Source organism: Carassius gibelio, chromosome B15 (assembly GCF_023724105.1).
Source record: "Carassius gibelio isolate Cgi1373 ecotype wild population from Czech Republic chromosome B15, carGib1.2-hapl.c, whole genome shotgun sequence".
In the NCBI taxonomy this organism is placed as follows: Eukaryota; Metazoa; Chordata; class Actinopteri; order Cypriniformes; family Cyprinidae; genus Carassius; species Carassius gibelio.
This window is the reverse complement of record NC_068410.1, coordinates 20,075,315-20,088,656: the sequence shown is the minus strand read 5'-3', so window position 1 is coordinate 20,088,656 and position 13,342 is coordinate 20,075,315. Positions and strand designations below refer to the sequence as shown.

At 42.4% G+C, this 13,342-nt stretch overlaps 1 protein-coding gene across 1 annotated transcript; it reads right to left on the bottom strand.

The window, feature by feature from the left end:
• Positions 1–1,515: 1,515 nt before the first annotated feature.
• Positions 1,516–6,115, bottom strand: LOC127972829 (protein phosphatase 1A-like). The gene is made up of 6 exons (XM_052576653.1): positions 5,498–6,115; positions 3,975–4,546; positions 2,473–2,590; positions 2,221–2,335; positions 2,074–2,137; positions 1,516–1,921 (listed from the first exon to the last, which is right to left on the bottom strand). The coding sequence occupies exons 1-6, from the start codon at positions 5,898–5,900 to the stop codon at positions 1,892–1,894; spliced, it is 1,302 nt and encodes a 433-aa protein (XP_052432613.1). The 5' UTR covers positions 5,901–6,115; the 3' UTR covers positions 1,516–1,891.
• Between the last annotated feature and the right edge of the window lie 7,227 nt (positions 6,116–13,342).

Below are 13,342 nucleotides of genomic sequence, written 5' to 3'. Positions count from 1 at the left end.
ATTGCTAATATTAATATTGTTTAAATGTGTCTTGAGTTCTGTCGTCAAATAAACATTAGTTTCTTCTGTTTAAATAAAAGTAGACATTTACAGTTACGAATTATGTATTACTCTTATTACTCTTAACTTTATAAGCAAAAATGACAGCGTATTCATTGGAAAAAAAGGCAAGTGATCGCACTGTCACCTCCATATCCTGCAGTGTGCGCTTCATTAATCTACAGTAGGTTTAACATTTGAACTTTGTTGTATGCTTGAACTGTTTCATATCTATATATTATATTTTAGGCAAGTCGTGATGATTTAAGAATTAAGGCTAAACTGATCAAACATAGGCACACTGTCTGCCACTGGCCGATTGGTTGTTACTTTAAAAAACAAAAACTTATATTTAACAAACATAAAATGCTTCAAATGTTTTTCTAAGTTAACTTAATAAAATAAAAATAAAAACTAAACGAAATATAATCACTTTGCCATTAAATAAAAAACTACACTATTTTAACAGCTGGAAAAGCAGTATAAGCTATTTTGGGAGAAGGGAAAAAAGACTGGCTCCGGTTGGACTTGGACCGGTAATTCTTATAAACTGTCGGACACGGGCTGTGCTAGGGTCTGAACAACTTGGGGCATGGCTGGACTACATAACTACATTTATTAATAATTACTGCATCAGCAACAAATGATAGGAGCCATTGAAAAATTCATCCACTCATCATTAAATCTCATTCATTCTTGTGAGTTCTTCATGATTTCTTAACATCAAATGTCTATAGAGGCACACTTCCAGGACTCAAAATGTTAGCTTTAGGTGCTCTTTGGATGGGATAATCATAATTTAGAACAAATAGGAAACTCCAAGGCACTCTCTTTAAGAAAAATTAAGTCATCATATATGAAGGTTTATAAACCTTTAAAAACTCAGATGCATTTCGGCATACAAGCCTTCGTCAGGGAGTCAACAGATTTCTTAACAATTCATAAAAATGATAGAGACGTTGAGTGCTTTTATACAAAATGGGTTTATTATATTATTTATGATGAGATAAATTGTTTACTATAGTAAAGAGAGAGAGAGAGAGAAAGAGAGAGAGAGAGAGAGAGAGAAAATGTATAGTTCAAGTACCCTTTATCAAGTTTTACAGATGTTAGTTTTAATATATTGTGCAAGTTTGATTAATAATAATATAAATCTAAGCTCTCTGTAGGTAAAGGGAGCTTAACATCTATAATCAAATCAAATAAACATATTTATAACACTTATACATTGAATCTTAAATATGTAAATCTTGGGTCATTCGTGAAATCAATCATGAAACAACCTATAACTGTAATATTGCACAAAAATATTTATTTAAATACATTTAGAAAAGTGTTACTTAAAAAGCTAACAAAGTAAAAAAAAAAAATTAAAGGTGATTTGTGTAATTCAGTGGGCTTGCTTTCTTTTATCACATGCAAGTTGAAAGACAAATCAAGTGTTCATTTAATAAAATAAATAAATAAATAAACCTATTATGGAATATTGGAGTGTTTATTGTAAAAGATAAATTCTCATGTGGCCTGGAAATCCTTAATCAAAAACACTTACAATTCAATTTGGTGACACATCAGTTCCATGCTTCACCTTTAAGTGAAGTTAAAACTTCCTGTCTTCCATAAAAAGCTTTATGTCCTGTACATGCTTTACCTTCATGAAAGCATATGATAAATCATCCTCTTCCACCTATTTCGGTTTCAATGTTTACAATACACAACATTGATTTAAAAAAGAAACAGTTTGGCTAAGCACTTTGAGCTCTGTGAAGCAGGTGGTACAAATGTCCTCCTCGCATTGATTATTACATCTACAGAGATTCAAGGCTTGAGTCCATCTCCAACATAATGGCCACTAGGTGGAGTCATCAGAGCCGCCAATATCCTTCAATAATGACAACATAATGAAGAATTCTTGTTATTTTTAAAATGAACTTTTGCACTTTCTATTTAAAGACACATTCAAATCATATAAAAATCTAATCAGATGTTCATTAATTAATAAAGTATGGCTTTTTAACATGTGTTCATACATACCATCGGCTCAAGGGATTTAAAGGCTGCTGCATATTTCTGATATGCGCCTATTATGCAATCTTTCCTGCAAAATAAATAAATAAACATATTGGGAGAAAATACCTGATTGTTAGTCATTATATACATAGTGTCCACAGTATCACTTACTTGCATGAGATACCTCCACTTGGTGGGAGGCCGGGAATATCTTCAGACGCCAGGAATTTCATCACATAGAGCAGTTCAGGCTCCTCGTCTCTAGATCTGATCATGTTAATGATCTCTGTGGAACGTATAAGAAAATATTAAGAAAAAAAATACACTTTTATATACAAAATCTGTCATTTATAGAGATATTTCTTCTAATATAGTGTGTTTAAATCACATCTTATTATATATTGAATGAATTGGTGAAATTACCTGCCACTTTTTGCTCGATGACTTGCTCTAACTCTGCCTCCTGCTGCAGTGCCTCTGGGGTCACCTTGGGGGCGCCGTCGAAGCAGATGATGATAATGCTGATGTTGTCTAAACTTCCCTGCAGGGCACAAATTGAAAATCCTGCTCACAAAAATCAACTAAATAAATTAGAGTACTGAAATAATGCCAGAAAATGCTAATACATAAAGTTCATGAATTAAGATTAAATACAGTATGCTCATTGACAGCTAATGCTAGTATTAAACCAAAGGAGCTCTTTGCCTGGTCGAGTAGCTGGTTGTAACTCTGGATATCCCTTAACCTGCAGTCTGAATCTCACTTGTAATCTCCTCTCGCTCTCTCCTGTAATCATTCTATTTATAAAACAGTATCTACATAGAACGGGTCAAGCTGATTTTATTATGCACTCTGTAATCTTCCTCGCCTCAACATGCGGCAGGGAAATATCATTATATAATATTACATAACCAAAATGCCTAATCCTTTTAAGTAACAAGGCATTCCTAAACTTGTTTAATGTTTTGGAATGTGACGGAATTACTGGTAATTCAATATCGACTTTGCATCAGACTTGAGTTGTTGAATGCATATCGATGCAATGATTTTCACACAGTATCAAAAGAAAAACTGACACTCAGTTTTAGAAGCTATTTAGTATTGCATTACCAAGAATTGCACACTTAGACAAGAAGAAACATTTAAAGCAATTAACAACACATTGTTTGCTTTTAAGGGTTATTTAGGGGTAGTAATTGGGGGAAAAAAAGACTTTATAATAGATCTGTAGAAATAAGTACTAAATAATTTGCATCAAACGAAACTGAATAGACCATTTTTGCCATTTTTATCAGGTTTTTTTATTGAGTTTTATTCAGAATTTTATTTAGCACATTTCATTAATTTCAGTTTAATGATTTTTATTAGATTCCAAAGCAACTGTTTTTTCAATGAATACTTATATTTTATATAATTTCAGCCATATTTCTATTAAAGAAAACAAATAATAATAGTATCAAAGTAATAATTCTAATAGTTTTAGTTTTAAGTTTAGACTGTATTTGTGAGATAAAACTGAGCATTTGTTTTATTTTTCTACTTTTTAATATTTATATTTCACTTAAAAATTGTTTTTCAGTTACTGAAAACAATTTTAATTGTTTTAGCTAATGATAATGATTTTAGCTAATATTTTCCCAATAGTTCAGTTTAAATGACTGAATAACTTAACATATCCTAAATAAATGCATTTGAACTAATATTGAACCTATTCAAAAATGTCATCATGCTTGCGTCATGGTACTGTCATGTTTTTTTTCACCATCTTAAATTGTGTTCCCGAAGATGAAAGAAGAAACCGTACAGGTTTGGAACAACACAAGGATGAGTAATTAATGACAGAATTTTCATTTTTGTGTGAAGTATCGCTTTAATCATATGGCTTCTGGCCAAACCAATGGGATCCTGTCACTGCTGATACCAACCTTATAGAGGCAGAGATCAATGACCTGTGTGCAGATCTCTCTCAGATCATCACAGACCTGCAGACGGTTGCGCACAAACGCACACAGCTCCTCATTACCGATAGCATCCCAGACGCCATCACAAGCCACCACCAGGAACTCATCTTCTGGGCTTCGCTCCAGCTCGTACACCTCTGGCTCAGGAGACACCAGCTGTTCGGTCTGAGTCCTCCATTCCACCTCCTTAAAGTCGAAGTCGCCAAGGGCACGGGACACGGCCAGCGAGCCGTTGATGCGCTGCAGTGTGACAGAGCCACCCGCGTTCTGGATGCGCTCTTTCTCTCGTGGGTTGATAGGTTTGTGGTCCTCCGTGTAGAAGACCACCTGGCCGTCTCGGCAAAGGAAGGTCCGTGAATCACCGCAGTTGATGAAGTAGATGTTTCGTGGCGAGATCATGACAGCAGTTGCTGTCGACCCGCTGTGGTCCCAGGTTTCGTTGCGGACCAGGGTGTGCATGTGGCGGTCTATGTTGAGGAAGCCATCTCTGATGCCATCTTTGACCTGGTCTACATCCTCATTCACCGTCACACAGCCTGATTAGACAATCATATAATAGGGTCAAGCACGGTGACTGCTCAGGCCTGCTCAGTAACCTGCCTTTCAACCTACTTGAGGAAAGCTTGTTATTTCCATTATTCCAATTAATTACATCACATATTTCTGGACTAAAATATATTGTATTATATATATATATTGTATGTAGAAAGACTAATTTATACTGTAAAAGATGCAGTATGCATTTATTGATACTGTGAAAAATTGTTCTAAATGTGTGTAAAATCTAATTGTTCAATAGAACAAAATTATACAAAACTCAAGGGCTTACAAAGCTGAATGAATTTGTAATAAATAACGTGTTTATTGTTATCATTATTTATGTTTTTACACTCTTTCTTTGACCTTTTTTTTCCATGGACCCCAGTTTGTGATTCAACATATTGGACTTATCTCGGACAAATTCTGCATTTTGAGATGATAACCACTTTTGTAACACTAAAACATTGATTAAGTTTTAATACTTAAGAACAAAGATCAAGTTTTAATGGAATTGCATTATTATTAAATGATTGATATGATTAAAACTGGAAAAATCAATCTTATTAGATCACTAGCCCATTTTCTTTCAAATTTCCTCCAGATTTTAAATAAAAATTTCAATTCTGATAAGCGACATCTTTAATCTCACACACACACACACACACACACACACACACACACACACACACACACACACACACACACATAAAACACATAAAAATATTAGTTACTTTATTTTAAGGTGTTTTTGTTACCAGGTGAATACACAAATACGTACACAATATTAATTATTAACATATACTAGGGTTAGGGTTTGGCTGGATTATGCTAAATTTACTGTTAATAAAAATAGGTAGGTATAACAACAAACTACATTCAAGTAACAAATGTATAAATTCTATCATTTTACCTTCAAGACTGTCTATCTGCATTTAATGGGTGAGTACCTGTGTCAAGAATGAAATCCAGCAGGTGTCTGGAGCAGTACTGAGCCACCGTTCTCCCCGCATGCCCATCGTACACGGCAAAATAGCTCCAGTCTGGCAATGCATCGCTCATCTCTGGCATGCAGGTGTGGGAATCCTCCATCTGGGCTCGCCAGCCCTGCATACTGGCCATACCGTAGTTAACGCCCCATTTCGACCCGCCTTCTGCCGTATCTTTCTCCAAAATGGGCCTTTCTAAGTAGGGTCTGCCCACTTCCTCTTCGTTTTCAAAGTACTCATCGTCAGCTCCCGGTTCCCGTCGGCCACCCTTGAAGAAGAAGGTCACCATCTTCTCGGTTTCCTTCACCAGCTGCCGCAGGAAGGAGGGCACCTCCATGTTGCTGGCCCGCCTGGCGGTTCTCATGGCCACCCGGATCCTTTGCTTCAGTCTCCTACTGTTCCTCAAACTCCTCTTTCTGGTCCTCCGAAGCTGATCCAGCGCCTCCCGTTGAGTTTGAGCCCCAAAAAGGGAGGGACGGTTGCTGGACAAACAGTGTTAACAGTGTCCTAAATATGTTGATGTTTGAGTAAGCTTCCGTTGTTCCCAATGAAATCCATTGAACTGTTCTACTGATATTAAGTCTAATGAATTCTGGGTGTGTTTATTACGTTTGCCAAGCCTTTGCTGAGTTCTGATTGGCTAATCTATTTATGTTCACTCATCCCCAGACAGTGTTCTGTCTTTCCCTACTTGCGTGTAATCCCTACTTCGTGATGTATCTGGATTAGTGTCCACACATGCACTTGGTGAACTACACAGTGTTTCATAATGAGCATACAGACAGGACGGATTTAATTGTCATGTACAATACTGTCAATGAACCTTGCTGGGATGTTTACTGTGCATTTTTGTTATGTATATATAAATACACACACATGCATGTACTGTGTATATCTAGAAAAAAATATCTAATGTTTATATATTCAATATATTTATATACAAACCCGATTCCAAAAAAGTTGGGCCATGTTTACCACTGTGTGGGATCCCCTTTTCTTTTTACAACAGTCTGCAAACGTCAGGGGACTGTGGATACAAGTTGCTCAAGTTTAGGAATAGGAATGTTGTCCCATTCTTGTCTAATACAGGCTTCTAGTTGCTCAGGTGTCTTAGGTCTTCTCTGTCACATCTTCCTCTTTATTGCTTTTCCAGATGTGTAAGCTGCCCATGTCACACTCACTCATGCAACCCCATACCATCAGATGCAGGCTTCTGAACTGAGCGCTGATAACATCTTGGGTTGTCCTTGTCCTCTTTAGTCCGGATGACATGGCGTCCCAGTTTTACAAAAAGAACTTCAAATTTTGATTCGTCTGACCACAGAAAAGTTTTCCACTTTGCCATAGTCCATTTTAAATGAGCCTTGGTCCAGAGAAAACACTGCGCTTCTGGATCATGTTCAGATTTGGCTTCTTTTTTGACCTATAGAGTTTTAGCCGGCAACGGTGAATGGCACAGTGGATTGTGTTCACAGACAATGTTTTCTGGAAGTATTCCTGAGCCCATGTTGTGTTTCCATTACAGTATCATTCCTGTATGTGATGCAGTGCCATCTAAGGGCCCGAAGATCATGGGTGTCACAAACACAACCTCTGTGGCTCCCTCCGATCACCACCAGAGGGAACCGTCACCCGAGTATTAACCTCCTTCAAAACTCCATTTCCCATAACACCCCGTACCTGGGGCTGATTACCTGCACAGGTGTCGCTCATCTCCATCCCCTATTTAATGAACTCGCCCTGTTCTCTCAAACGCGAAGTCTTGTTTTGCCCATGCAGACATTACCAAGCGTTTTCCCACTGTTTGATCCCCCGTGTATGACCTGGACTGCTTATTGGACTCTGATTCTCTGCCGCCTGCCTTACCGACCTCTGCCTTGTTCTCTCGTCTCTGCCTGCCAGCCGCCAGCCCTTATTCTACGCTCTGTCAAGGTTTATGATTCTGATTTGTCTACGTGGTATCTAACGCCCCTGATTGACATGTTTCTGTTTACTCTGTTGATTATTGAAATAAAGCTGCTTATGGATCATAACGCCCCTGACTCAGCGTTACAGAAGACTTCGCCAGATATTGATCCAGCGGCTTTTTTCCAGATCACGGCAGAAGTATCCGCTCAAGCCGCGGCGCTGACAGCCCATCAGCAGCAGCTGAATCGACTCACCTCTCTCACCGAAGAAATGATCCGAACCCTCCAATCACTCCGCCTGCAAACCCCAGAGGGAAATATTCCAGCAGCACCTCAACCACAGCAAATGGCCGCCGCCGTGACCACACCTCCCGCTTCAGTAAGCCCGCGCTTGGCGTTCCCAGAAAAGTTCGATGGATCACCTGCCAGATGCAAGGGGTTCCTGTTACAATGTTCGATGTTTGTTAACCAGCAGCCCTCGTTATATCCCACAGAGGACAGCCGAATTTCGTTTGTGTGCTCTTTGCTCATGGGGAGAGCACTAGAGTGGGCCACAGCCATCTGGAACGGTGATCGATCAGTTTTCACCACCTTTTCAGCATTTCTGCTCCGATTCAGAGAGGTTTTCGAACATCCCGCGGGAGGAAAGGAGGTTGGCGAACAGCTTATCGCACTCCGTCAAGGAGGAAGATCGGCCGCAGATTATGCCCTCTCATTCCACACCCTGGCTGCACAAACTGGCTGGCCAGACGACCCTTTACGCCTGCACTTCAGGAGGGGACTGGATGCTGAGCTGCAGACCGAACTAGCCTGCCGAGATGAGGGCAAAACCCTCGAACAACTCATCGATCTGTCCATCAAGATAGACAATCTGATTCGGGCACGTCGGCCCCGATACCGAACTTCATCACTCACCCCAGTCAACAGCTCAAGCCCGGATCCAGAACCCATGCAAATCGGAGTTACCCGATTAAGCGAGGAGGAAAAGTCACACAGGCGACAGCACAACCTGTGTTTATACTGTGGCTTGGCTGGACATCTACGGGCTTCATGCCCCACTCGACCGCCGCGACATTCAGCTGCGGTGAGTTATCCTTCTAGACCTTCTTCTATGTTAGAAATACCAGTCATGTTATATGTTAAGGGAATTAGCATCGAGGTGAGGGCATTGATTGATTCCGGAGCTGCAGGAAATTTTATTGATACCACTTTCATGGAGACTCATAACATCCCTTGTATTCCATGTACCTCTCACTTGGCAGTGGCAGCCCTAGATGGGCGTCCGCTGGGCTCCGGTCGCATCCAAACCATCACTGAGGAGTTAGAACTCACCGTCGGGGCCCTCCATTCTGAAAAGATCCACCTCTACAGCTTCCAATCTCCTTATAACCCCATCATCTTGGGACTGCCCTGGCTGGAAAAACACAATCCAATCATCTCCTGGTCCAAGAAACAGATATCACAATGGTCAGATTACTGCAAACAACATTGTCTCCATTCCTGCACCCGACCCACGATCACTCATACTTCCTCATCGGCCTCTCAACTGCCTCAAGAGTATGACGATCTCCAGGAGGCTTTCAGTAAAACCAAGGCTGCGCAACTACCTCCTCATCGACCAGGCGATTGCGCCATTGAGCTGATGCCAGGCGCTCAACCACCCAAGGGCCGAGTGTTTCCGTTATCTCAACCCGAAGCCACAGCCATGAAGGAGTATATCGAGGAGGAATTAGCCAAGGGATTCATTCGACCTTCAACTTCACCAGCTTCTGCAGGATTCTTCTTCGTGAAGAACAAGGACGGAGGACTCCGCCCTTGTATAGATTACCGCGGCCTCAACGACGTTACGGTGAAGTACCGATATCCCTTGCCACTCGTCCCAGCGGCTCTAGAGCAACTACGCCGAGCAAAGTACTTCACGAAGTTGGACCTCCGAAGCGCCTACAACCTGATCCGAATTCGAGAAGGGGATGAGTGGAAGACGGCCTTTTCAACCACCACTGGGCACTACGAATACCAGGTCATGCCGTTCGGCCTTTCCAACAGTCCTTCCGTGTTCCAAGCCTTTGTGAACGACGTATTCAGGGATATGTTGAATCGTTGGGTCATAGTCTACATAGACGATATCCTCATCTACTCCGAAACGTATACAGAACATGTGAAACAGGTCAAAGCCGTCCTCCAACGCCCAATCCAGCACCAACTGTATGCTAAACTGGAGAAATGTGAATTCCACAAGCAGACTATCTCCTTCCTGGGTTATGTTATCAGCGCTGGAGGAGTAGCCATGGAGGAGGGGAAGGTTCGCGCTGTAGTCAACTGGCCCCTACCCCAGACTCTCAAAGAACTACAACGCTTCCTGGGTTTCGCTAACTTCTATAGAAGGTTCATCCGCGACTTCAGCTCCATCGCAGCACCAATGACTTCTATGGTTAAGAAGGGCTCTCAGCGTCTCCACTGGTCCTCCGCCGCCCTCAACGCCTTCCAGGCCCTCAAGGATAGATTCACCACAGCGCCCATCTTACATCATCCTGATCCAGAGCAGGAATTCATTGTGGAAGTAGACGCTTCAAGTTCAGGTCTCGGGGCTGTACTCTCACAACGTCAGGGAGATCCACCAAAATTATACCCATGTGCCTTTTATTCTCGGAAACTAAACGCAGCCGAGAGGAATTATGATGTTGGAGATCGCGAGCTCCTTGCTATGAAAGCAGCATTCGAGGAATGGAGGCACTGGCTAGAGGGGGCTAAACACACCTTCACAGTCCTTACGGATCACCGCAACCTTGAATACCTCCGGTCAGCCAAACGCTTGAATCACAGACAAGCCAGGTGGTCGCTCTTCTTCACAAGATTTAATTTTCAAGTCACTTATCGTCCGGGTTCCCAGAATACCAAAGCAGATGCACTCTCTCGTCTCTACGAAACCAACAACCAAACTCCAGACCACGAACCCATCATTCCTCCCACGATCATTCTTGGACCCATCCAATGGGACATTATGACTGAGATCATTGAGGCCCAACGCATCGAACCTCCACCTCCGGAGACTCCCCAGAATCGCACATTCGTCCCTCAAACACTGAGACAACGAGTACTACATCAGGTCCACTCTACCCCAAGCTCAGGACACCCCGGTATAACCGCCACCGTCCAGCTCCTATCTAACCGCTTCTGGTGGCCCTCAATGCAAGCAGACACCATCAATTACGTTAGAAACTGTATCACTTGCAACACCAACAAATCATCCCATCAATTACCCGCTGGGTCTTCTTCACCCGTTACCCGTTCCTCAACGTCCTTGGTCCCACATAGCCATCGACTTTGTTACTGATCTGCCTTTCTCGCAGGGCAAAACCACAATTCTATCTGTGATCGACCGCTTCTCCAAAGCCTGCCGATTCATCCCATTACCCAAACTCCCGACTGCCTTCGAAACAGCAGAGGCACTTTGTGAGAATGTGTTCCGGTTCTATGGCCTCCCGGAGGACATTGTCTCCGATAGGGGTCCCCAATTTACCTCCAGAGTATGGTCGGCATTCTGCCAACAGTTGGGCATCAATGTTAGTCTCACATCAGGTTACCACCCACAATCCAACGGACAGGTCGAACGTCTGAACCAAGAACTCTCCCGTTTCCTTCGATCCTACTGCAACCAGAATCAAAATGATTGGAGCCGCTTTCTTCTCTGGGCCGAGTACGCACAAAACTCCCTTCAAAAACCTTCCACTGGCATGACTCCCTTCCAGTGCATCCTAGGATTTCAACCTCCTCTCTTCCCATGGTCTGGCGAACTATCCAAATTACCTGCAGTTGATGCTTGGCTGAGACGCTGTGAGGAGACCTGGGACAGCGCTCATGTTCACCTTCTCCGAGCAGTTCGTCGGACCAGAAATCAGGCCAATCGACACCGCAGAGCTCATCCGGATTACCAGCCCGGACAATGGGTCTGGCTGTCCACACGGGATCTTCGCCTCAGACTACCATCCAAGAAACTTAGTCCCAGGTACGTGGGCCCTTTCAAAATCCTCCGTCAAATCACCCCAGTATCATTTAGACTATCTCTTCCATCTCATTTCCGTATCTCACCCACTTTTCATGTTTCCTTGCTCAAGCCCGCTGGTGGACCGAGAGGAGCGGAGAACCTAGAGGAGGCTGGTGACCAGAGAGCGCCTCCCCTCATCATCGATTGCCAGGAGGCCTATCAGGTACACAAAATCCTGAATTCACGTCGCCGGGGCCGAGTCCTACAGTATCTGGTCGATTGGGAGGGGTACGGTCCGGAGGAAAGGTCCTGGGTCAATGCTGATGACATACTGGACCCCACTCTCATCACGGACTTCCATCGAGATCACCCAGACAGACCCGCTCCTAGACCCCGAGGAAGACCCCGGCGACGATCACCTCATCGCGTCAGGAGCCGCTCGCAGGGGGAGGGCTCTGTCACAAACACAACCTCTGTGGCTCCCTCCGATCACTACCAGAGGGAACCGTCACCCGAGTATTAACCTCCTTCAAAACTCCATTTCCCATAACACCCCGTACCTGGGGCTGATTATCTGCACAGGTGTCGCTCATCTCCATCCCCTATTTAATGAACTTGCCCTGTTCTCTCAAACGCGAAGTCTTGTTTTGCCCATGCAGACATTACCAAGCGTTTTCCCACTGTTTGATCCCCCGTGTATGACCTGGACTGCTTATTGGACTCTGATTCTCTGCCGCCTGCCTTACCGACCTCTGCCTTGTTCTCTCGTCTCTGCCTGCCAGCCGCCAGCCCTGATTCTACGCTCTGTCAAGGTTTATGATTCTGATTTGTCTACGTGGTATCTAACGCCCCTGATTGACCTGTTTCTGTTTACTCTGTTGATTATTGAAATAAAGCTGCTTATGGATCATAACGCCCCTGACTCAGCGTTACAACGGGCATCCAGTATGGTTTTCTGGCCATGACCCTTACACACAGAGATTGTTCCAGATTCTCTGAATCTTTGGATGATATTATGGACTGTAGATGATGATAACTTCAAACTCTTTGCAAATTTCCTTTCCTTTCTGATAATGCTCCACTATTTTCGTCGCAGCATTGGGGGAATTGGTGATCCTCTGCCCATCTTGACTTCTGAGAGACACTGACACTCTGAGAGGCTCTTTTTATACTCAATCATGTTGCCAATTAACCTAAGTTGCAAATTGGTCCTCCAGCTGTTCCTTATATGTACATTTAACTTTTCCAGCCTTTTATTGCTACCTGTCCCAACTTTTTTGGAATGTATAGCTCTCATGAAATCCAAAAAGAGCCAATATTTGGCATGACCTTTCAAAAAGTTCTCACTTTCAACATTTGATATGTTATAGATATTCTATTGGGAATAAAATATTAGATTTATATTACTTTTTTAATCACAATTTGTACAGTTTCCCAACTTTTTTGGAATCAGGTTTGTATAATATAAAAATATTCATACATGTGAATATTTTTTTAATATATACTGTATGTGTGTGTCTTCAAATATACACAGTACACACCCATATATTATGTACACAATTAATTTTATTTTTCATACAATTAATCGCGATTAATCGTTGCCCAGCACTAGTTTTTAGACATCATTTTGTTCTTCTAACTCCATAAGTGCCAATAAGAACCAAATGCTGCCACACAAACTTCCGATTCACAGTTAATTAAACACTGATTTCACTATGCATTATTTGAAAAAGTAAAATAGTAGTCTGAATGGTTAAATGGCCAGTTAGCGTGTCTCTTAAGGTAACTGTCTTTATGAATAGTAGGGATTGTCCTCTTTAGAAAGGCCCAGTTCTTGGAAGGCTTGCAGATTACTTGTATTTAAGTAGTGTAGGTGTGTGACGTTTGGATTTGAGCCATTTACACACAATGGGT

What these genes read in the sequence shown, in the direction of transcription:
- LOC127972829 (XM_052576653.1), bottom strand. Translation starts at nt 5,900, where the DNA reads ATGAGAACCGCCAGGCGGGCCAGCAACATGGAGGTGCCCTCCTTCCTG. An exon ending in CATCGAGCAAAAAGTGGCAG is followed by an intron (nt 2,336 to 2,472) that starts GTAATTTCACCA and finishes TACGTTCCACAG; the next exon opens with AGATCATTAACATGATCAGA. An exon ending in TTAAATCCCTTGAGCCGATG is followed by an intron (nt 1,922 to 2,073) that starts GTATGTATGAAC and finishes TCATTATTGAAG; the next exon opens with GATATTGGCGGCTCTGATGA.